Source organism: Nerophis lumbriciformis, linkage group LG39 (assembly GCF_033978685.3).
Source record: "Nerophis lumbriciformis linkage group LG39, RoL_Nlum_v2.1, whole genome shotgun sequence".
Classification (NCBI taxonomy): Eukaryota; Metazoa; Chordata; class Actinopteri; order Syngnathiformes; family Syngnathidae; genus Nerophis; species Nerophis lumbriciformis.
In genome coordinates this window covers 4525939-4551428 of record NC_084586.2, presented here as the reverse complement: position 1 = coordinate 4551428, position 25490 = coordinate 4525939, and the positions used below count along the sequence as shown (strand labels likewise).

The window sequence follows — 25490 nt, the reverse complement described above, 5'->3', positions numbered from 1 at the left end:
GAGCAGCGACACTAAAAAAAAACACCCCAATGGTAAACCATATTTATGAGTTAAAAACTCGAAATCACGAGATTAAAAAGTCATAAGTACGAGAGAAATTGTTTTATGAGTTTAAAAGTCATAATTATGAGATAAAAACTCGAAATCACGAGATTGAAAAGTCATAAGTACGAGATAATTTTTTTTAAATGAGTTTAAAAGTCATAATTATGAGCTTAAAAAGTCCAAATCACGAGATCCATCCATCCATCCATCCATCCATTTCCTACCGCTTGAAATCACGAGACACAAAGTCGAAATAATGAGATAAGAAGTCGAAATTATCTGAGATAAGAATGTCCTAATTATTAAAAAAGAATGAGAATTATGATACTTTCTATATCACAAGTATGATTATCTCCTGAATTAGATTTGTTTTAATCTCATATTTGTGAGATTCTATCTCATAATTTAGATTTTCTTATTTTAAAATTCGATTTTTAATCTCATAATCATGACTCATCCCATATTACGACCGTTTATCTCATAATTATGACATTTTATCTCATAATTATGACTTTTGATCTCGTAATTTGGACTTTATCTCATAAGTTCGACAGTTTTTATCTCATCATTTTGGCTTTCTATCTAAATATTACCATTTGTATCTCTTAATTTCGACTTTTTTGTCCCATAATTGTTAAACTCAAGAAAACGGATGGATGGAGAATTTTGATTTGTCATTGGAGTATTTTTTTTGTGGTGGAAACAGGCTTCCTTAGAAACAACCAACATAGATTTAGATAAATAAATCCACTAAAATGATGGGGAATAATTCTGCCATATAATAAAATTAACTTTTTAGATATTCAATCATCAGTACGTGACATTCATTTAAATTTCAATTAGACATACATATATTATATTATTCCTAAAAATCTGTGCGGTAATAATAATATTTATATTGCAGTTCCCACGATACAATTATGCAATGACTCACGCCAATGGGGCTGCTATAGTCTCCAATCCTCAAGAGGGCAGTGTAACTATTAGAGGGCAGTGTAACTAGCAAACAATCAGAATGGAGCAGCAGCACGGAAGTAGCCAACATCTCTCCAGTTAGAACAGATCTTTTCTCAAATAAAATGACGGATTTTAATTATACTTTATATCGTTGCTCTCGTATGCAGAATCTAGGATAATTCACATTCTAAAAGTAGAATACCCGTTGGTCAAAACGGAAGCGCTTACCTATGTGGATATAAACATAGCATTAGCTTAGCTTCGTTAGCAGCGTTAAAACCTGTCAACGTTTTGTACGTAACTATTTTTATTTGTATTTACGTCAAACAATCAGCAGAAGAATGCATCGGAGGGGCGTCGGTGCGGGCGCTATTGCCAAAAAGAAGTTAGCAGAGGTATAAAAAAAAAAAAAAAAAAAAGAACATCACCATTGTTGACAGTTCACATTTCTGTTTTTCTTTTCAGGCAAAATATAAAGAAAGAGGAAATGTCCTGGCAGAGGATCAACTAATTCAGGCAAGTTCACTCTAATTTGTGCATTCTTTTTTTTATCCAGTAGTCAAAAATTGTACTCAAGTAAAAGTAAAAAGTAGTCCTCCAAAGTATTTATCAATCAATCGAAGTTTATTTATATAGCACTTAATCACAAGTGTCTCAAAGGGCTGCACAAGCCACAGCGACAGATCCCACATTTAAGTGAAACAACTAAAAGTACTGAGAACTGGTGAGAAACTTATGATTTATTCAGTAGCTATTTTTATTGGTACTTGCACTACAATCCTAGTTGATGTGTGTGTGTGTGAGAGAGACAGACACTACATAGTAGAGGTGGGACCAAGTCATTGTTTTGCAAGTCACAAGTAAGTCTCAAGTCTTTGCCCTCAAGTCCGAGTCAAGTCCCGAGTCAAGACAGGCAAGCCCCGAGTCAAGTCCAAAGTCAAAACTGGAAAGTCTCAAGTCAAGTCCTAAGTCCTGCATTTTGAGTTTCGAGTCCTTTCAAGTCCTTTTAACCACAGACTAATATATTAACACAGATTGTGTATGCTTTTCAAACGCTGTATTTATTTATTAAAACAAGTGCATTTTAAATTGCAGGAAAGAAAATTGTGCTGACATTGCACTTTATAATAGCACTATTAACCAGTCATTTTAAACATTAACTCATTCCTTTACAGAACAAACACATTGAAAAATAAAGTGCAAATGTACTTATTTGTACAAAAGTGTTAACATTGAAAAAACATGACATATATGTGAACATAACAAAAAAGTTGTACTTTTTATATGTCAGGGCCCTATGCTGCATTGCATTTGCAAAAGACCAAATTAGCCAAGAGTCTGTCAGTCATTTGTGCACGATGGGGGCGTAGTATGATGCCACCATGGCTGAAAACTCGCTCCACTGGAGCACTGGAGGCAGGCACTGCCAAGACTCTCATGGCCACTCGGAACAGTGAAGGAAGAGTCTTCATGTTCAATGCCCAGAACAAAAGGGGGGAGAGAGTTGTTTTGGGTTGGTGCACTACTTGTAAGTGTGTCTTGTGTTTTTTATGTTGATTTAATTAAAAAAAGAGAAAAAAATATATATATTTCTTGTGCGGCCCGATACCAATCGATCCACGGACCAGTACCGGGCCGCGGCCCGGTGGTTGGGGACCACTGAGGTAAACAACCAACAGTATGTCAGAAAGCTAGCTAAAACGGTACACATATTCATAATATAGTATACATTTTAACTGACCTTTATTTTACTATTTTTGTCTTTTTTTAGGTGGCTAAAATACGCGGTGCTGCTGACCGCCGTCTAACGTTACGTGTGATATATTGACTAACGTAACCCTGCTTAAAAAAAATCACTGAACAAAAAGTATGAATAAGGTAGTGAACTGCAACAGATTCCCGTGTTTGCAATAACGTTATAACGTTAGCAGTGAGTTTACAGCCTCACTGATTTAACTACACAGCAAATAAAAGTCACGTTACTTAGCCAATAAACGTTATCTTACATTCAAAACTTACCGTTCTTTGTGCAACTTCAAATGCCGGACGAAGTTGGAAGTTGTTGCCTCTCCATCAATAATTTTCGAACCGCATGTGTTGCATACTGCAAACCGTTTTGTGTTGACCACCTCGTAATTTTTATACCCAAACAAAATTATTTTAGGTATCATTTTTTGTTCACTGGCGTGTGGTTTGGACATGTCTTCTTCGTTGGTTGTCCTGCAATTTGATTGGATGAATGCTGTGTGATGAAAACAAAGTAGATCTAATTTGATTGGCTGTTGTACTGAGACCACACCAGCTGACACACGCAACGCTGATAGACAAGTACACAATGAAAAATACGGAGCGCTCCCGAATAACTTTTTCATCTTTGGGTTTTGGGGAAAGTAGCAAGTCATGTCAAGTCATGTCAATTCAAAAGGCTCAAGTCCAAGTGAAGTCACAAGTCATTGATGTTAAAGTCTAAGTCGAGTTGCAAGTCTTTTTACATTTTGTCAAGTCGAGTCTAAAGTCATCAAATTCATGACTCGAGTCTGACTCGAGTCCAAGTCATGTGACTCGAGTCCACACCTCTGCTACATAGCATATCCAAAAAGTTACATATTAGTAAATTTAACGAGGAAACGTAGCACGTTACACACCTCTGCTTAAAGGAGAACTGCACTTTTTTTCTCCCCAATTTTGCACGTCATTCGCAATCCTCATGTGAGACAACACAAGTCTTTCTTATCTATACATTCTAAATCGAAATAGTGAAAAATTGCTAGCAAGAGGCGACTAACAATTCTGGTAAAAAAAGGCTAGGCCGATAAAACAATATCAGTATACATCGCGATAAACACATAATAGATATTTAAAAAAAATTGGTTCGATATACATGTTTTTTGGGGTGAGGGTTAGTCACGAACACCTGAACAGGTGATCACTAGTCAGTGGGAGTGACACTCAGGTGACAATCAGGTAACCGTATCAACTATTAATTTCAGTTTCGTCATCTTGTTATCTCACGGTTGATTCTTTGCATGGATTGAGAAGAGAAAGTCAAAATGAAGAAATTGTGGATAAAAGAGGAAAAGTCACCTGGACAGTATGGCACTTTTTTCAGATTTTTTTCAAAGGGGCCGTAGTCCTTAGCCACGCCCACTTCCTTTCTTTTCAACCCTCGTCCGTTGCCTATTTGGGTATACGGTGGCGGACTGTATAAACAAAATACATAAAAAAATACAACAAGTGTGCTACTTTAAAATATTACTAAATTAGTCCAATACTATTTGAATAATAATTACTGTATAACATAAATTCCTTTCCATATTTAAATAAGAATAACAGACTAACTTACAACTTATACAGAAAATAGTTCTTAGGTTTCTCTGTTTACATTTTCACACTTTGCACTATTTTCTTACACTTAATGAAGCATTTCTTACATATTCCTTATTTTTGCACCTTCATTTTAAGAGCTTATTAAGTGTTCAATGTGATTTTACTATTTTGTTTGTTTGAGTGTTTTCCATGGTTGTGTTGAGTCTGTTGACATTTCCTTTCTGCCTTGATAGCTGATGGATTATAATCAGAGGGCTGTTACATTGAAATAACAATGTTTGCATTTCATATCTTTTTTTTCTAATCCTTACTCTCCATAGGTCATAAAAAATATCAATTATGGATATCAATCAATGTAAAACACTTATATTGTGATACAGTTTTCAGCCATATTGCCTAGCCCAGGGGTCAGCAACCTGCGGCTCTTTAGTGCCGCCCTGGAGCATTTTTAAAAAAGGATTGAAATATGGAAAAAGATGGGGGAAACATTTTTTTTTTTGTTTTAGCATGTTTTTTTTTTTTAGGACAAACATAACACAAATTTTCCCAATTGTTAGAAATGTTTAATATGTTTGTGAGAATATGGTGAGATGTATTTGGTGAACATCAAGGGACAAGCGGTGGAAAATGGAAAAATTGAAATTTTGGCGGTTCTTGAACTCACTATAGTGTGGACTGTGATGCAACATGTTTGTTTACATGTAAAATCTTCCACTCCTTCTTTTCTCATTTTGTCCACCAAAAGTTTTATAATGTGTGTGAATGCTCAACGGTGCACGTTGTTGATGTTATTGACTTGTTGGAGTGCTAATCAGGCATATTTTAATCAATGCTAACATGCTATTTAGGCTAGCTGTATGTAAATATTGCATCATTATGCCTCATTTGTAGGTATATTTGAGCTCATTTAATTTCCTTTACTTTCATCCTTTTTGTATATAATTTAGTTTTGCATGTCTCATGACACATTATCTGCTTGTAATATTGGCTGTGTTTCAGATAGTTGTTTGTGTGCCATGTTGTTCCAGACCACAGCAAACATTACCCATTACCACATCCAATATGGCTCTTTCAACATTTTGGGTTGAAATATGATGATACAATTAAAATAGCGCGATCAGAGTGAAACTCAATGTAACAAAATAAAAGTAGTTTCATTGTCAGAAAAATACTCAAGGAAAACTAAAAAGTATTTTGCATTAAAACTACCGTAACGAGTACAATTAATTCAAAAAGTTACTTAAGTAACTAACGAGTAAATGTAGCGCATTACTATACCCCTCTATTTAAAGGGCCACTGTACTTTATTTGTAACTTTGCCCATCATCCACAATCTTTATATGAGACAAACACTCACATCTTCTACATTCTAAATTGTAAAGAATTGCTAGCAAGAGGCGACATACAATGCAGGTAATAAAAGAAAAACCTCCAACAAGGTTTTACAAACCCCGTTTCCATATGAGTTGGGAAATTGTGTTAGATGTAAATATAAACGGAATACAATGATTTGCAAATCATTTTCAACCCATATTCAGTTGAATATGCTACAAAGACAAGATATTTGATGTTCAAACTCATAAACTTTGTTTTTTTTTTGCAAATAATAATTAACTTAGAATTTCATGGCTGCAACATGTGCCATAGTAGTTGGGAAAGGGCATGTTCACCACTGTGTTACATCACCTTTCCTTTTAACAACACTCAATAAACGATTGGGAACTGAGGAAACTAATTGTTGAAGCTTTGAAAGTGGAATTCTTTCCCATTCTTGCTTGATGTACAGCTTAAGTTGTTCAACAGTCCGGGGGTCTCCGTTGTGGTATTTTAGGCTTCATAATGCGCCGCACATTTTCACTGGGAGACAGGTCTGGACTACAGGCAGGCCAGTCTAGTACCCGCACTCTTTTACTATGAAGCCACATTGATGTAACACGTGGCTTGGCATTGTCTTGCTGAAATAAGCAGGGGCGCCCATGGTAACGTTGCTTGGATGGCAACATATGTTGCTCCAAAACCTGTATGTACCTTTCAGCATTAATGGCGCCTTCACAGATGTGTAAGTTACCCATGTCTTGGGCACTAATACACCCCCATACCATCACAGATGCTGGCTTTTCAACTTTGCGCCTATAACAATCTGGATGGTTCTTTTCCTCTTTGGTCCGGAAGACACGACGTCCACAGTTTCCAAAAACAATTTGAAATGTGGACTCGTCAGACCACAGAACACTTTTCCACTTTGTATCAGTCCATCTTAGATGAGCTCAGGCCCAGCGAAGCCGACGGCGTTTCTGGGTGTTGTTGATAAACGGTTTTCGCCTTGCAGAGGAGAGTTTTAACTTGCACTTACAGATGTAGCGACTAACTGTAGTTACTGACAGTGGGTTTCTGAAGTGTTCCTGAGCCCATGTGGTGATATCCTTTACACACTGATGTCGCTTGTTGATGCAGTACAACCTGAGGGATCGAAGGTCACGGGCTTAACTGCTTACGTGCAGTGATTTGTCCAGATTCTCTGAACCCTTTGATGATATTACGGACCGTAGATGGTGAAATACCTAACTTCCTTGCAATCGCTGGTTGAGAAATGTTGTTTCTTAAACTGTTCAACAATTTGCTTACGCATTTGTTGACAAAGTGGTGACCCTCGCCCCATCCTAGTTTGTGAATGACTGAGCATTTCATGGAATCTACTTTTATACCCAATCATGGCACCCACCTGTTCCCAATTTGCTTGTTCACCTGTGGGATGTTCCAAATACGTGTTTGATGAGCATTCCTCAACTTTATCAGTATTTATTGCCACCTTTCCCAACTTTTTTGTCACGTGTTGCTGGCATCAAATTCTAAAGTTAATGATTATTTGCACAAAAAAAAAATGTTTATCAGTTTGAACATCAAATATGTTGTCTTTGTAGCATATTCAACTGAATATGGGTTGAAAATGATTTGCAAGTCATTGTATTCCGTTTATATTTACATCTAACACAATTTCCCAACTCATATGGAAACGGGGTTTGTATTTACATGCTGTAAGCGTGTATGTAATGTAGTAACAGGCACAGTCATGATAACATGTAATACTCACAATGTTTGCTCATTTTAAGCACTTCCCAAACTTCTTTTCTGAGCGCAATGATTTCACGGAGCACACAGCAAAGATCGCCATTTGCGACGTCAACAAGAAACATGCGGTTGTCTTCATGTCCATCATCTCTGTGCTGTCTTTTTGATTAAATCCCGTGACCCTTTGTCACCATTGTCACCTGTGCAGTGATGCTTTTATTTCGAAAGGCTGACTTTTTACAGACCGCAGGACGCGTGTTGTGGGGATTTATTTAGCTGAATGTTGCCGAGCGGCCCAGCAGTTTCTTTTCGCGCGAGGTAAAAACAGCATATGAAAGGACAAAGGAGGGCGGTCAGTTTTGTTGGCTTGTGTGATGTTTCGGTTCCTCTCTGAAGCCTTCAAAACAAATGCTGTCTTTCTCCTGCAGATGTCCAAGCAGCTGGACACCTTCAAGTCCAACCTGGAGGAGTTTGCCAGCAAACACAAACAGGAAATCCGCAAGAGTTCTCAGTTCCGTGTCCAGTTTCAGGAGATGTGCGCCACCATCGGAGTCGACCCGCTTGCCTGTGAGAGCCGCCGTGAAAAATAATATTTCAACAAGATTTGTTTTTTTCAGGGTCGATACCGATTATTAGCAGTCGTGGAGGCCGATAAGAGATATTTGGAGTTATTTAAGTTATTTAAACATAAATATTATATATATCAGTAAACATCTGGACAAGGCTTTAAGTTGTTTTTTTAATATTATTTTTTAGGAAAGGTGGGACCAGTAGTTAAATAATGTTTGATGTTGTGTTTAATTTAGCAGCAAAACACATCAAACACCTTTATTACGTGTGTCTAAGAGAAGCATCGTTTTATTTCAAAATATGGAACATCTCCTGGGAAAATTGGTCAAAATATGACATTTCTCTACATCACAATAACTCATCTACTCCATTTTATACCATTTTATAACACTTTATGGATTCAATACATTGTAAGGTTTTCAAATATTGTCAACATTTAAATAAAAACAATTCTGGGATCCTTCACGTAGATTATAGTTGAGACATTTTTCAGAATGGCTGACATAATTTCTTTTTAGATGTTACAGAAAGTATGAGAATGTGTGAGCTGCTGCCTGCTCTTTTTTTTTACTTATATAGTAATTTCATATTTGTCAAGATATTTTTACAAAGTTTGTATTTTTGGCAGAGATATCTTTTCTGTCTTCATGTCCGTCCATCTCTGTCGCGTTTTTATTTGATTGATCATGAAACTCGTGGCGCTCCTTTAATAAGCCCTCGCTCTGAATGTTACGGACAGACGCTTTTTGAGCGACTCCCATCGCGGCAGTTGCCAAAACGGGACTGGGAATACACCAGGAAAGAAGGACAAAAACTGGACTTCCTGGCAAAAATGGGAAGTTTTGTCATGTAAGCAGAGGCGACCAGCACTGCAAGAAGGAGATAAAGGGGGCGGGCACGGTCACAAGAACTCAAATAAATGCCCTGTTTGGGGTGAATTATTGACAATGAGCAATGGGCAGCACAGTGGCAGAGGGGTTAGTGCATCTGCCTCACAATACGAAGGTCCTGAGTAGTCTTGGGTTCAATCCCGGGCTCGGGATCTTTCTGTGTGGAGTTTGCATGTCCTCCCCGTGACTGCGTGGGTTCCCTCCGGGCACTCCGGCTTCCTCCCACCTCCAAAGACATGCACCTGGGGATAGGTTGATTGGCAACACTAAATTGGCCCTAGTGTGTGGATGTGAGTGTGAATGTTGTCTGTCTATCTGTGTTGGCCCTGCGATGAGGTGGCGACTTGTCCAGGGTGTACCCCGCCTTCCGCCCGATTGTAGCTGAGATAGGCTCCAGCGCCCCCCGCGACCCCAAAGGGAATAAGCGGTAGAAAATGAATGAATGAATGAATGAATATTGACAATGAGAGTACTATTTAAAACCGGAGATAAACATATATTTGGTAATTATAGACCAGTATCTCTCCTATCTCAATTTTCAAAAGTGCTTGAAAAACTGTTTGTTAATAAATTAGACTGCTTTATTGAAAAACATAAATTATTAAATGAAAGTCAGTATGGATTTCGATAAAATAGGTCTACGAGCTTGGCCATCATGAACATTATTGAAGATATTACAACTGCAATTGATCAAAATAAATACACAATAGGAGTGTTCATTGATTTAAAGAAGGCATTCGACACTATAGATCAGTGATCCTCAACAGGCGGACCGCGGTCCATGTCCGGACCCAGCGACGTGTCCGTCCGGACCCAGCACGAATTATAGTAAAAAAAAATATGTATATATTTTTATTTTTATTATTATAATTATAATTATTATAAAAAATATAATAATTGTATTCATCTGTGAGTTATCGCTAGCGCAAGTCAACGTTCTTCGTTGTTTTTAGTCAAATATCTCCACGTTTCGTTTACACTTCTCGTGTCTCACTCACTCCGTCCCCCTCTCTCTCTCTCTCTCTCTCTCTCTCTGAGAGAGAGAGAGAGAGAGAGAGAGAGCGAGAGAACGCCACTCTGGCTAATTCCGGGGTATGGGTTGTCATCTCGATCACAACGACGCGCTGATAGGCTGTTACCACCTGGGTCATACACATGTGCAGTGCACAGTGCATGGAACCTTTCGCTGCAGGCACACAGTTGTCTCGTATCGCTACTTCGCTAACTGTTCACTCGTCAGTCACTGAATGTGAATCAAATCACAATGGCATGCTCCAAGTTGGCTCAGGCTGGTAAAAGAAAGGTGGACAGGGAAAACCGACGTTTCAAGGAAGAATGGACAGAGCAATATGTTTTCATCCTACCTATTGCAAGTACCAGACCAATGTGTCTAATATGCAACAGTACTGTTGCTCTGGTGAAAAGTGAAAATTTGAAACGTCACTATCTGAAAGAGCACCGCGAATTTGAAGAGACATTTCCTCATGATTCAGAGCTAAGAAAAAAAGAAATCACGAGGCTGAAAAAGTCATATGAAACATCAAGCAAGATTTTTGTTAAATCTATGACACAACAACAAATAGCAACAGAGCAGTAACGTGCGGTGAGGTTGATGGCTGGTGAGGCACTGACTTCATCACAGTCAGATTTACAAACATATGAACCCTAAAGAGTATCTATTCACCATTTGATTGGCAGCAGTTAACAGGTTATGTTTAAAAGCTCATACCAGCATTCTTCCCTGCTTGGCACTCAGCATCAAGGCTTGGAATTGGGGGTTAAATCACCAAAAATGATTCCCGGGCGCAGCGCCACTGCTGCCCACTGCTCCCCTCACCTCCCAGGGTGTGATCAAGGGATGGGTCAAATGCAGAGGACACATTTTTTCAAAGTTCTTATTTATTTTTGTTTCAAAGAAAATATTTCATGTATTTTATTGGATATTTATTTTATTTTTGTTAATTTTAAGAAAATGTTAAACTACCTACCTCCTGCTACTATATAAGCTTGACCGATAATAAACGGACCCAGCCTGTTTAAAAAAAACCATTTGTGGACCTTCAAGATTTGTACTGCTATAGGTCATCAAATTCTCATTTCTAAATTATATACTGATGGAGTTAGAGGAGTTGCACTGGACTGGTTAACCAGCTATTTACAACAACGACAGCAATATGTTGAGATTGATGGTTATAGATCAGAATGTATGAATATTGAATGTGGAATTCCACAAGGTTCGATTTTAGGACCCAAACTTTTTATTTTATATATAAATGATATTTGTGAGGTTTCGAAAATTTTACAGTACGTATTATTCGCAGACGATACAAATTTATACTGTTCAGGAGATGACTTGAAAATCTTAGCCGATAATATTGAAGAGGAAATGGTTAAACTAAAATTGTGGTTTGATGTAAATAAATTATCTTTAAACTTGGAAAAGACTACATTTATGGTATTCAGTAATAAAAGAAAGATAGAAGTTAGTTTATCCATAAACAATGTGAAATCTGAGAAGGTGTCTGAAATCAGATTTCTTGGGGTCATCTTAGATGAAAAGTTGACATGGAAAGCTCATATATTGCATGTGAAAACTAAGCTGTCTAAAAGCTTATTTGTTTTGAACAAGGTTAAATACAGTTTCCCGTATAATACAATGAGAATGTTATATTGCTCAATTATTCTACCTTATTTCAATTATTGTGCAGAAATATACAGGTAAAAGCCAGTAAATTAGAATATTTTGAAAAACTTGATTTATTTCAGTAATTGCATTCAAAAGGTGTAACTTGTACATTATATTTATTCATTGCACACAGACTGATGCATTCAAATGTTTATTTCATTTAATTTTGATGATTTGAAGTGACAACAAATGAAAATCCAAAATTCCATGTGTCACAAAATTAGAATATTACTTAAGGCTAATACAAAAAAGGGATTTTTAGAAATGTTGGCCAACTGAAAAGTATGAAAATGAAAAATATGAGCATGTGCAATACTCAATACTTGGTTGGAGCTCCTTTTGCCTCAATTACTGCGTTAATGCGGCGTGGCATGGAGTCGATGAGTTTCTGGCACTGCTCAGGTGTTATGAGAGCCCAGGTTGCTCTGATAGTGGCCTTCAACTCTTCTGCGTTTTTGGGTCTGGCATTCTGCATCTTCCTTTTCACAATACCCCACAGATTTTCTATGGGGCTAAGGTCAGGGGAGTTGGCGGGCCAATTTAGAACAGAAATACCATGGTCTGTAAACCAGGCACGGGTAGATTTTGCGCTGTGTGCAGGCGCCAAGTCCTGTTGGAACTTGAAATCTCCATCTCCATAGAGCAGGTCAGCAGCAGGAAGCATGAAGTGCTCTAAAACTTGCTGGTAGACGGCTGCGTTGACCCTGGATCTCAGGAAACAGAGTGGACCGACACCTGCAGATGACATGGCACCCCAAACCATCACTGATGGTGGAAACTTTACACTAGACTTCAGGCAACGTGGATCCTGTGCCTCTCCTGTCTTCCTCCAGACTCTGGGACCTCGATTTCCAAAGGAAATGCAAAATTTGCATGGTTGGGTGATGGTTTGGGGTGCCATGTCATCTGCTGGTGTCGGTCCACTCTGTTTCCTGAGATCCAGGGTCAACGCAGCCGTCTACCAGCAAGTTTTAGAGCACTTCATGCTTCCTGCTGCTGACCTGCTCTATGAAGATGGAGATTTCAAGTTCCAACAGGACTTGGCGCCTGCACACAGCGCAAAATCTACCCGTGCATGGTTTACGGACCATGGTATTTCTGTTCTAAATTGGCCCGCCAACTCCCCTGACCTTAGCCCCATAGAAAATCTGTGGGGTATTGTGAAAAGGAAGATGCAGAATGCCAGACCCAAAAACGCAGAAGAGTTGAAGGCCACTATCAGAGCAACCTGGGCTCTCATAACACCTGAGCAGTGCCAGAAACTCATCGACTCCATGCCACGCCGCATTAACGCAGTAATTGAGGCAAAAGGAGCTCCAACCAAGTATTGAGTATTGCACATGCTCATATTTTTCATTTTCATACTTTTCAGTTGGCCAACATTTCTAAAAATCCCTTTTTTGTATTAGCCTTAAGTAATATTCTAATTTTGTGACACACGGAATTTTGGATTTTCATTTGTTGCCACTTCAAATCATCAAAATTAAATGAAATAAACATTTGAATGCATCAGTCTGTGTGCAATGAATAAATATAATGTACAAGTTACACCTTTTGAATGCAATTACTGAAATAAATCAAGTTTTTCAAAATATTCTAATTTACTGGCTTTTACCTGTATATCACAGCAACATAATGCCTTTATTTCTTTCACAGAAAAGAGCAATTCGTATCATTTTTACAGTAGGATATAGAGAGCACACAAATCCACTCTTCATTAGGGCAGGATTATTACAACTAAAAGACATTGTAGAATTGCATACTCTATTAGTGATGTTCAAAGTTAGAAATAAAATTCTTCCAAAGGACTTACAAAAGTTATTCGTGTTCACGTCGGAAGATGAGAATCACAGAAGGCTGTATGACTTTAAATATCCAAGAGTGCGAACAAATTTGAAGCAAATGTGCTTATCTGTTGCTGGTGTGAAAGCATGGAATTCTCTAAACAAAGACTTAAAAAGCTGCAAGAATATCTTTGAATTTAAAAGGAGTTACAAAAAGAAACAACTGGAATTATATCAAACTGATTTTTGATTTTGATTGGAACGTGTCATTTTGAAAATGCTTAAACGAAAATTAAAAGTATGTTGGAGTTCGGGTGTTGGTGGAGGGAACAGTGATAAAGTCATCTAAATAATTTGTGTTAAAAAGGGGGCAGATAAATATAAGTATAGTATTCTTCCATCTGCTCCTTTCTGATCATGGAAATGCATACCTGCCAACTACTCCGGTTTTCCCGTAATTAGTACGGTTTTCATCAACCTATTCGGGGTTACGGTTGCAGTGATAAAAAATACGGTTTTTCATTAATTAAAAAAAATAATTTTTTTTAAAGTTTTATTCACGAAATCACGTAACAACAATGACAATCGACACTGCTTCCCGTAACTTCCTATCGAGCCATTCCGAATGCCATGCGCGAGGCTATTTATAGCACCGCTGCCAAGCACGAGGCACCAGTTGCCATTGTTTCCAAACGAGCGAACGATCACGGAATCAGCCGGAGAAAAATCGCATACGAGTCTTAAACCGAAAAGAAAACTGCAGTCATTCCGTGAAGAATATTCAAAAGCCTATCCGGGAATAATTATCCGTTCCAAAAAGGGTGAAAACTACGCGAATTGCACCTTGTGCAGACAAGATTTTTCGATCGGACACGGAGGAATTAGCGATGTAAAAGACCACGTTGGGACAAAAAAACACAAGTCTAATGCCGTTGCTAGCGATACAAGTGGAACACTTTCAACGTTTTTCGTCGCCCAAACAGATTCTTTGGATGTGATAAATGCCGAAGTTTTATTTACGGAGGCAATAATTGAGCAAACAAAAAGGTAATGACACCAATGTTATCTATTGGAATTGTTTAGTACTGTTATACTGTTAAGTGTTTATACTATTTATGCTTTCAAGTCCAAGTTGAAGAAATCTTGTTAAATGTTGACAGCATAACTACCAAAATACAGAAGTATGTCCTTAATATTTTTGCAGTGCTATTTCTGTTGAAAAGTTAAAATGATTACATTAGAGATGTGATGTGCCACTTTTCAAGTGTCTGATGGCTTAAATTAATTTTCATTAATTTTTCATATTTTGAATTCTTTTGAAAGGCTTACAAAAAACTACATTTGAATTGTAATTCCATGCTATTGACAGGACTATTAATTTTAATGAAGTTAGCTTACCATGTTTACAGTATGATAATTGTGATAGAAATGTGAATTTTAGGCACAGAATATTTTTTACAATTGAACAAGGCAGTAGATTATACAAGCTTGGACAGAAAGTTAATAATGACACCAATTTTTTTTTTAATGGAATTGTTTAGTACTGTTTTACCATTTGTTTACTGTAAAAAGTGTTTATACTGTTTATACTTTCAATTAACAAATTGAAGTCTTGTGAAAGGTTGACAGGATAACTGGCATTGACTGTCAAAATAATTTCAAATTATTGAAGTTAGCTTACAGAATAAACATGTCAATCAACCCATATGATTTTTGCTGTAATATTTTTGTTTTGAAAAGTCACTGTGACTGATAGAAAAGTGATGGTTTTAGCAACATTTTAACCTGTCTGAATGCTAATAATAATTTTGCGTCGGGGGGGGCGAAGCCTGAACCCCCCCACCAGGACTTTGTCCTGGACCTACCAGGGCCTGCGGCCCTTGGACCCTGGCTACTAGGTTTTTCTGATTTCAAAAGATGGCAGGTATAGAAATGTATAAGAAACAAAAAAACAATGAAAGTGTCAACTGTATATGGCTTGTATATGTATTTTCATGAAAGGAATAAAAAGAAATGATGATTTATTCTTAAATTAATTTAAGAAATAGAAATTTGGGCTCCAGCAAAAAGGGAGCTTTTCTCATGCAGAGCAAGCTTATTATTTATCTATTTCACTAATGATTATTTTTTTTATATACTAAATACTGGTATCATATGTGTATATATTGTATCCGCTGATGTAGTTCTGTTTTAGTTGTAAAAAAAAAAAAGAAAAGGCAAATACCGATTAAAAAAAACTGATAAATGTCAAAATGCCAAGTATAGGTGTTGATAATCGGCCCATCTCTAATTTCCACGCATGAAGTTGTGTCATGTTTTTAATCCGACTTTGTGACTCTTGACTCTCAGCTGGCAAAGGGTTCTGGTCAGAGATGCTGGGAGTGGGCGACTTCTACTACGAGCTTGGCGTCCAGATCATCGAGGTCTGCTTGGCGCTCAAACACCGCAACGGAGGTGAGTCATGTGACCACTCGGCCTCGTACACGTGACCGACGGTCGTAATGTGGCGTCTTCCGCCAGGGCTCATCACGCTGGACGAACTCCACCTCAGGGTGCTGAAAGGACGCGGCAAATACGCGCAGGACGTGAGCCAGTGAGTAAGACGACAAGGTCCTGGCCTCAGCTGGGGGAACACAAGCGTTGACGGCGTGTTGTCTGCCAGGGACGACCTGGTGAGGGCCATCAAGAAACTCAAGGTCATGGGCAGCGGCTTCGGGATGATTCCGGTCGGCGGCTCCTACCTGGTGCAGTCGGTGCCGGCGGAACTCAACATGGACCACACAGTGGTTCTGCAGCTGGCCGAGGTAACTCTGGATTTCTTCTTTGTTGCGGGACAAACCTGACGCTGTGGTCTTGGCCGTGCAGAAGAAAGGCTACGTGACCGTCGGCGAGATCAAGAGCAACCTCAAGTGGGAGAAGGAGCGAGCGTGTCACGTTCTGGTGAGTGCACGCTGTCAATGGTCCAACGCTAATAATATAGGCACCTCACCCTCCTGGTCCAGACCTCCAGCTAAAAGCCAGCGCATGCTCTTAAAAGAGAATTGCACTTTTTTGGGGGAATTTTGCCTATCATTATATACCTTTTTAATGCATTCTAAGTCGTAAAATATGGCAAATACCAGGTGGCTAACAATGCAGCTAAAAGGAGTACAGTATTCCGTCTGTAAAGCCCTCTAAAAAAACATCCAAAAAGTAATAAGAAATAATAATGGATTAGATTTTATATTGCGCTTTTCTATTGTTAGATACTCAAAGCGCTCATAGGGGGGCGGTATAGCTCGGTTGGGAGAGTGGCCATGCCAGCAACTTGAGAGTTCCAGGTTCGATTCCCGCTTTCGCCATCCTAGTCACTGCCGTCGTGTCCTTGAGCAAGACACTTTACCCACCTGCTCCCAGTGCCACCCACACTGCTTTAAAATGTAACTTAGATATTGGGTTTCACTATGTAAAGCGCTTTGAGTCACTAGAGAAAATCGCTATATACAGGTAAAAGCCAGTAAATTAGAATATTTTGAAAAACTTGATTTATTTCAGTAATTACATTCAAAAGGTGTAACTTGTACATTATATTTATTCATTGCACACAGACTGATGCATTCAAATGTTTATTTCATTTAATTTTGATGATTTGAAGTGGCAACAAATGAAAATCCAAAATTCCGTGTGTCACAAAATTAGAATATTACTTAAGGCTAATACAAAAAAGGGATTTTTAGAAATGTTGGCCAACTGAAAAGTATGAAAATGAAAAATATGAGCATGTACAATACTCAATACTTGGTTGGAGCTCCTTTTGCCTCAATTACTGCGTTAATGCGGCGTGGCATGGAGTCGATGAGTTTCTGGCACTGCTCAGGTGTTATGAGAGCCCAGGTTGCTCTGATAGTGGCCTTCAACTCTTCTGCGTTTTTGGGTCTGGCATTCTGCATCTTCCTTTTCACAATACCCCACAGATTTTCTATGGGGCTAAGGTCAGGGGAGTTGGCGGGCCAATTTAGAACAGAAATACCATGGTCCGTAAACCAGGCACGGGTAGATTTTGCGTTGTGTGCAGGCGCCAAGTCCTGTTGGAACTTGAAATCTCCATCTCCATAGAGCAGGTCAGCAGCAGGAAGCATGAAGTGCTCTAAAACTTGCTGGTAGACGGCTGCGTTGACCCTGGATCTCAGGAAACAGAGTGGACCGACACCATCAGATGACATGGCACCCCAAACCATCACCCAACCATGCAAATTTTGCATTTCCTTTGGAAATCGAGGTCCCAGAGTCTGGAGGAAGACAGGAGAGGCACAGGATCCACGTTGCCTGAAGTCTAGTGTAAAGTTTCCACCATCAGTGATGGTTTGGGGTGCCATGTCATCTGCTGGTGTCGGTCCACTCTGTTTCCTGAGATCCAGGGTCAACGCAGCCGTCTACCAGCAAGTTTTAGAGCACTTCATGCTTCCTGCTGCTGACCTGCTCTATGGAGATGGAGATTTCAAGTTCCAACAGGACTTGGCGCCTGCACACAGCGCAAAATCTACCCGTGCCTGGTTTACGGACCATGGTATTTCTGTTCTAAATTGGCCCGCCAACTCCCCTGACTTTAGCCCCATAGAAAATCTGTGGGGTATTGGGAAAAGGAAGATGCAGAATGCCAGACCCAAAAACGCAGAAGATTTGAAGGCCACTATCAGAGCAACCTGGGCTCTCATAACACCTGAGCAGTGCCAGAAACTCATCGACTCCATGCCATGCCGCATTAACGCAGTAATTGAGGCAAAAGGAGCTCCAACCAAGTATTGAGTATTGTACATGCTCATATTTTTCATTTTCATACTTTTCAGTTGGCCAACATTTCTAAAAATCCCTTTTTTGTATTAGCCTTAAGTAATATTCTAATTTTGTGACACACGGAATTTTGGATTTTCATTTGTTGCCACTTCAAATCATCAAAATTTAATGAAATAAACATTTGAATGCATCAGTCTGTGTGCAATGAATAAATATAATGTACAAGTTACACCTTTTGAATGCAATTACTGAAATAAATCTAGTTTTTCAAAATATTCTAATTTACTGGCTTTTACCTGTACATATAATTCACTTCATAGAGAAGTGGGAACCCATCATTCATTCACACCTGGTGGTGGTAAGCTACATTTGTAGCCACAGCTGCCCTGGGGTAGACTGACGGTAGCGATGCTGCCAGTTTGCGCCTACGGCCCCTCCGACCACCACCTATCATTCATTCATCATTCATTCACCAGTGTGAGCGGCACCGGGGGCAAGGGTGAAGTGTCCTGCCCAAGGACACAAAGGCAGCGATTTGGATGTCGAACCTGCAACCCTCAGGTTTCTGGCACGGCCGCTCTACCCACTACGTCATGCCGCCCCCAAAAAAGTGCCAACAATACTCCATTTAGATCTCGTGACCTGAATATTTGCCAAGTATTATTGATATTATTGTAAGCGCTAACACAGAGGAACTACTTTTAGCGGCGCCGTGCTTTCAGAGCTCTAACTGGCTTATGCTGCATCGCCTCTGAGTTAGTAAGTGTTAATTCTAGATTTTAAATCATGTCTCTCACCCGGATAGTAGAAGGTTGTGGATAGAGATGTCCGATAATATCGGGCTGCCGATATTATCGGCCGATAAATACTTTAAAATGTAATATCGGAAATTATCGGTTTCAAAATTATCGATATCGGTTTCATAAAGTAAAATTGATGACTTTTTAAAACGCCGCTGTGTACACGGACATAGGGAGAAGTACAGAGCGGCAATAAACCTTAAAGGCAGTGCCTTAGCGTGCCGGCCCAGTCACATAATATCTACGGCTTTTCACACACACAAGTGAATGCATCGCATACTTGGTCAACAGCCATACAGGTCACACTAAGGGTGGCCGTATAAACAACTTTAACACTGTTACAAATATGCGCCACACTGTGAACCTACACCAAACAAGAATGACAAACACATTTCAGGAGAACATCCGCACCGTAACACAACATAAACACAACAGAACAAATACCCAGAACCCCTTGCAGCACTAACTCTTCGGGGACGCTACAATATTCACCCCCGCTACCTCCTATCCCGCCCACCACACACACCTCAAACCCCCCCCCCCAACCTTGCCCACCTCAAGCTCCTCATGCTCTCTCAGGAAGAGCATGTCCCGAATTCCAAGCTGCTGTTTTGAGGCATGTTAAAAAAAATAATGCACTTTGTGACTTCAATAATAAATATGGCAGTGCCATGTTGGCATTTTTTTCCATAACTTGAGTTGATATATTTTGGAAAACGTTGTTTAATGCATCCAGCGGGGCATCACAACAAAATTAGGCATAATAATGTGTTAATTCCACGACTGTATGTATCGGTATCAGTTGATATCGGAATCGGTAATTAGGAGTTGGACAATATCGGAATATCGGATATCGGCAAATAAGCCATTATCGGACATCTCTAGTTGTGGACATAAACCCAAAGTTGGTCAACTTTGACATCCAACTCAGACCCGCAGATGATGAGAAAAGACGCTTGTTTGCCTCACCTTTTTCTTTTTACCTGTTTTATTAGGATTACCGCAAATTCCATAGTGTAAACTGCAAAATTTTTACTACACTCTCTGCAAATTCATGGATTTTTCTTCGCTGACGGCCATAATGCAAATAGAAAAAAAAAAAAGAAAAGAAGCAAAGATACTGAATAAGTGTGTAATCGTTTGTGCTATAGCGCCATCTTTTGGACAAGTTGGCTCATTGCTGCACTGCTCTTTTTAGAGCTTTCAACCGGAAGTAGAAGTGCCGTTCCGTCTTTTAACCATCCATAGCATTTCTACTTGTACGGATTCGTCATTCATCACTACAAGCAACGTTTGTACGTTTTACAATTAAACTAAAATAATTCATACTTATTAAACCGTCCCACGTGTGATGTCTGTAGGAAGTGATATCATAGATAGATAGATAGATAGTACTCTGTGTTAGTATTATTACCTTACAATGGCATTGTTTTTATATTGTTTCAGTTTCACAAATTCCTCAGTAAATTTACCAAAACGTCACCGCAGTTATTGAATCTGTTTAGCTGCTTGGAGAGCTAGCTTCTGTTTTGTTCGATCAGCCGTTTTACTGCTGTGTTAAGACACCGTTTGGAAACAATCAAGGTATAAATGTATCTGTAAATATTTAATTTCACAACGTACTGTATATACAGGTAAAAGCCAGTAAATTAGAATATTTTGAAAAACTTGATTTATTTCAGTAATTGCATTCAAAAGGTGTAACTTGTACATTATATTTATTCATTGCACACAGACTGATGCATTCAAATGTTTATTTCATTTAATTTTGATGATTTGAAGTGGCAACAAATGAAAAAACAAAAATTCCGTGTGTCACAAAATTAGAATATTACTTAAGGCTAATACAAAAAAGGAATTTTTAGAAATGTTGGCCAACTGAAAAGTATGAAAATGTACAATACTCAATACTTGGTTGGAGCTCCTTTTGCCTCAATTACTGCGTTAATGCGGCGTGGCATGGAGTCGATGAGTTTCTGGCACTGCTCAGGTGTTATGAGAGCCCAGGTTGCTCTGATAGTGGCCTTCAACTCTTCTGCGTTTTTGGGTCTGGCATTCTGCATCTTCCTTTTCACAATACCCCACAGATTTTCTATGGGGCTAAGGTCAGGGGAGTTGGCGGGCCAATTTAGAACAGAAATACCATGGTCCGTAAATGTGCAGGCGCCAAGTCCTGTTGGAACTTGAAATCTCCATCTCCATAGAGCAGGTCAGCAGCAGGAAGCATGAAGTGCTCTAAAACTTGCTGGTAGACGGCTGCGTTGACCCTGGATCTCAGGAAACAGAGTGGACCGACACCCCAAACCATCACTGATGGTGGAAACTTTACACTAGACTTCAGGCAACGTGGATCCTGTGCCTCTCCTGTCTTCCTCCAGACTCTGGGACCTCGATTTCCAAAGGAAATGCAAAATTTGCTTTCGTCAGAAAACATGACTTTGGACCACTCAGCAGCAGTCCAGCTGGTGTCGGTCCACTCTGTTTCCTGAGATCCAGGGTCAACGCAGCCGTCTACCAGCAAGTTTTAGAGCACTTCATGCTTCCTGCTGCTGACCTGCTCTATGGAGATGGAGATTTCAAGTTCCAACAGGACTTGGCGCCTGCACACAGCGCAAAATCTACCCGTGCCTGGTTTACGGACCATGGTATTTCTGTTCTAAATTGGCCCGCCAACTCCCCTGACCTTAGCCCCATAGAAAATCTGTGGGGTATTGTGAAAAGGAAGATGCAGAATGCCAGACCCAAAAACGCAGAAGAGTTGAAGGCCACTATCAGAGCAACCTGGGCTCTCATAACACCTGAGCAGTGCCAGAAACTCATCGACTCCATGCCACGCCGCATTAACGCAGTAATTGAGGCAAAAGGAGCTCCAACCAAGTATTGAGTATTGTACATGCTCATATTTTTCATTTTCATACTTTTCAGTTGGCCAACATTTCTAAAAATCCCTTTTTTGTATTAGCCTTAAGTAATATTCTAATTTTGTGACACACGGAATTTTGGATTTTCATTTGTTGCCACTTCAAATCATCAAAATTAAATGAAATAAACATTTGAATGCATCAGTCTGTGTGCAATGAATAAATATAATGTACAAGTTACACCTTTTGAATGCAATTACTGAAATAAATCAAGTTTTTCAAAATATTCTAATTTACTGGCTTTTACCTGTATCTGCGACTTATAGTACGGTGCGGCTAATATATGGAATTTTTAAAATATATTATTTAGTGGGTGCGGCTTATATACCGGTGCGCTGTAGAGTCTGGAAAATACAGTAATTGGTCATGTAAAGCAGTGGTCCCCAACCACCAGGCCGCGGCCCGGTACCGGTCCGTGGATCGATACAAGAAATAAAAATAAAAATAAAAATTGTATTAAATCAACATAAAAACACAAGATACACTTACAATTAGTGCACCAACCCAAAAAACCTCACTCACACTCACATTCGCACAAAAGAGTTGTTTCTTTCTGTTATTAATATTTGTGGTTCCTACATTATATATCAATATAGATCAATACAGTCTGCAGGGATACAGTCCGTAAGCACGCATGATTATATTTTTTTATGACAAAAAAAATAAATAAATAAATAAATAAATACCCCCACCACCCGTCCGTGGGACAAATTTTCAAGCGTTGACCGGTCCACGGTTACAAAAAGGTTGGGGACCACTGATGTAAAGGGTGCGATATAAACATCCCATCAGTTTTTACTCCAGTGAGAACGGACGTTGTACAGTAAGTGATTGTTTTATTATGTTGATAGTTTGTATAATCTTGTTTAGCACTTAGCAATACTGCTACATGATGCTTAGTGTTTCACTAAAGCTGCATCTGTTTAGCACACAGCTTCTAAAACATATAGATCATCCTCCTTTTTCTGTATCATCATTTGTCCCAAAGTAGTCTTTGTTGTCTCATCAAGGCTGCCATGATTAGTAGTGTTGATTTTGTTGCAGTGTCAGAGCTTGGTTCGCATTGCCGGCAGTAAGTCGGACACGTTTCCGGTGAGGGTTGGACTCCGCCAAGGCTGCCCTTTGTCACCGATTCTGTTCATAACTTTTATGGACAGAATTTCTAGGCGCAGTCAAGGCGTTGAGGGGATCCGGTTTGGTGGCTGCAGGATTAGGTCTCTGCTTTTTGCAGATGATTTGGTCCTGATGGCTTCATCTGGCCAGGATCTTCAGCTCTCACTGGATCGGTTCGCAGCTGAGTGTGAAGCGACTGGGATGAGAATCAGCACCTCCAAGTCCGAGTCCATGGTTCTCGCCCGGAAAAGGGTGGAGTGCCATCTCCGGGTTGGGGAGGAGATCTTGCCCCAAGTGGAGGAGTTCAAGTACCTCGGAGTCTTGTTCACGAGTGAGGGAAGAGTGGATCGTGAGATCGACAGGCGGATCGGTGCGGCGTCTTCAGTAATGCGGACGCTGTATCGATCCGTTGTGGTGAAGAAGGAGCTGAGCCGGAAGGCAAAGCTCTCAATTTACCGGTCGATCTACGTTCCCATCCTCACCTATGGTCAAGAGCTTTGGGTTATGACCGAAAGGACAAGATCACGGGTACAAGCGGCCGAAATGAGTTTCCTCCGCCGGGTGGCGGGGCTCTCCCTTAGAGATAGAGTGAGAAGCTCTGTCATCCGGGGGGAGCTCAAAGTAAAGCCGCTGCTCCTCCGCATCGAGAGGAGCCAGATGAGGTGGTTCGGGCATCTGGTCAGGATGCCACCCGAGCGCCTCCCTAAGGAGGTGTTTAGGGCATGTCCGACCGGTAGGAGGCCACGAGGAAGACCCAGGACACGTTGGGAAGACTATGTCTCCCGGCTGGCCTGGGAACGCCTCGGGATCCCCCGGGAGGAGCTGGACGAAGTGGCTGGGGAGAGGGAAGTCTGGGCTTCCCTGCTTAGGCTGCTGCCCCCGCGACCCGACCTCGGATAAGCGGAAGAAGATGGATGGATGGATGGATGGATTTTGTTGAAGGGAAACGCGGACGTTAAATTAATACGCCGCCGTATGCTTAAAAGGTACAAAATATGTAAATATTATATGCTATTATGAATGTTACTACATTACATATATACCTAAAGTGTGTATATAAAACCATGATGGAGGTTTTTGAATCTTTCTTAGAGCGATTTGTAGGCGGAATAGAGCAACTCTCATTAGCGCCATTGTTTGCTGACTTTTGCTAGTGTTCATTTACGACATAGAATGCAGTAATGTACAATAAAAAAGAAAAACTTGTTGTCTTAGAAAAGGATTGTGAATGATAGACAAAACTCCTAAAAAAAAGTGCAATGTAGCAATGAACACATCACAGTCTATCGTAGCAGCCCCCTAATTCCCCTCCCCCACAGGACCACCTGCTGAAGGAGGGCCTGGCCTGGTTGGACTCTCAGGCGTCGGGCGAGCCTCAGTACTGGCTGCCTGCTCTCTTCTCCGAGCTCACCTCCCGTGATGTCACACCCGATGAGGCCAATCAGATGAGCCCGTGATCACGCTCGCTGTACAGAACATGTAAATGACCGACAACTTTTGAAAGAAGAGGGTTTATTTGTATTTTTATGTCAATAGATTAATTATCCAAAATAGAAATATGTTGTGATTTCATTAAGACCCTTTGAATAAACAATCCCTGATGTTCTGGAGATTCCCGTTCCACTGCGAACGCTTCAGTGGCGTTTGTCAAGCCCTTTTTGTTCTGACATCACATTTCGTGACTGTAGACGTGGTCTTCAAACACCGACTGCTCCATGTTGTCGCAGATGAGCGTACAGAAAGGACACACCTGGTGGTTGCGCTCGTGTTCCTCCACCTCCGCCCGAGACATCCCCGGGAAACTTTCCAGGCAGTGACGGCATGACAGCACCGGCTGCGGAGCAAGCAGACAACACGTCAAGGGAAGGGAACCACCTTCAACTTGGCGCTCATACCTTTCGCATGGAACTGCAATCTAGTTGTGGCTGTGTCTGGAGCTAATCTGCATAATTGACCAAGTCCCTTTTCCAAGGGACGGACTTTGTAGACCCGCTTAGACTCAGCGGAAAAGTGAGGCTCTGTTTTCTTAGCACTGTCGCGAGACATGACTCCTGCTAGTTAAAGGCTGGGCTGTGGACATGTGTTGCACACTCGATGCGTACGGCACACTCGTTGAGGTGTGTTGCACTCCAGTGGACGAGTGCCAACGTGTCTTTGCACTGTTGCGAGTCATGACCTCTACTAGCCAAAGGCAGTAGTCGTGTGGACATGTGCCGCATGCTGGTGGACATGTGCCGCACGCTGGTGGAGGTGTGCGACACTCTTGTGGACGTGTGTCGGTGTGTCTTTGCACTGTTGTTACTCATGACTCATACTAGCCGAAGGCTGGGCCGCACACTTGTTGATTTGTGCCGCACGCCCGTGAAAGTGTGCCACATGCTTGAGGATGTGTGCGGCACGGCCACGGACGTGTATCGCACGCTGGTAGACGTGGGGGAAGGTGAAGCAAACGACCGAAGAGATGTCGCCAGTCATAACTCCTGCTAGTAAAATGCAGGGCTGCAACTCGTGGCCAAGTGCCGCACACTCTTAGAGGGGAGCAGCACACTTGTGGA

The 25490-nt window shown here is 40.5% G+C and overlaps 2 protein-coding genes across 3 annotated transcripts in view; one reads left to right on the top strand and one right to left on the bottom strand.

Annotated features, from left to right (window-relative positions):
- Window positions 1-933: 933 nt before the first annotated feature.
- snf8 (SNF8 subunit of ESCRT-II) lies at window positions 934-24540 on the top strand. The gene is made up of 8 exons (XM_061931996.2): window positions 934-1397; window positions 1468-1518; window positions 7827-7965; window positions 15678-15782; window positions 15849-15921; window positions 15991-16132; window positions 16194-16268; window positions 24255-24540. Exons 1-8 carry the CDS (start codon window positions 1344-1346, stop codon window positions 24390-24392), a joined length of 777 nt encoding a protein of 258 aa, XP_061787980.1. The 5' UTR covers window positions 934-1343; the 3' UTR covers window positions 24393-24540.
- calcoco2 (calcium binding and coiled-coil domain 2) overlaps window positions 24431-25490 on the bottom strand; it is a 73190-nt gene continuing 72130 nt past the window's right edge. For both annotated transcript variants that reach the window (XM_061931986.2, XM_061931987.2), the window contains exon 13: window positions 24431-24769. In XM_061931986.2, the coding sequence (XP_061787970.1) occupies window positions 24605-24769 (165 nt within the window). In that variant the 3' untranslated portion in view covers window positions 24431-24604. The remainder of the gene's footprint in view (window positions 24770-25490) is intronic.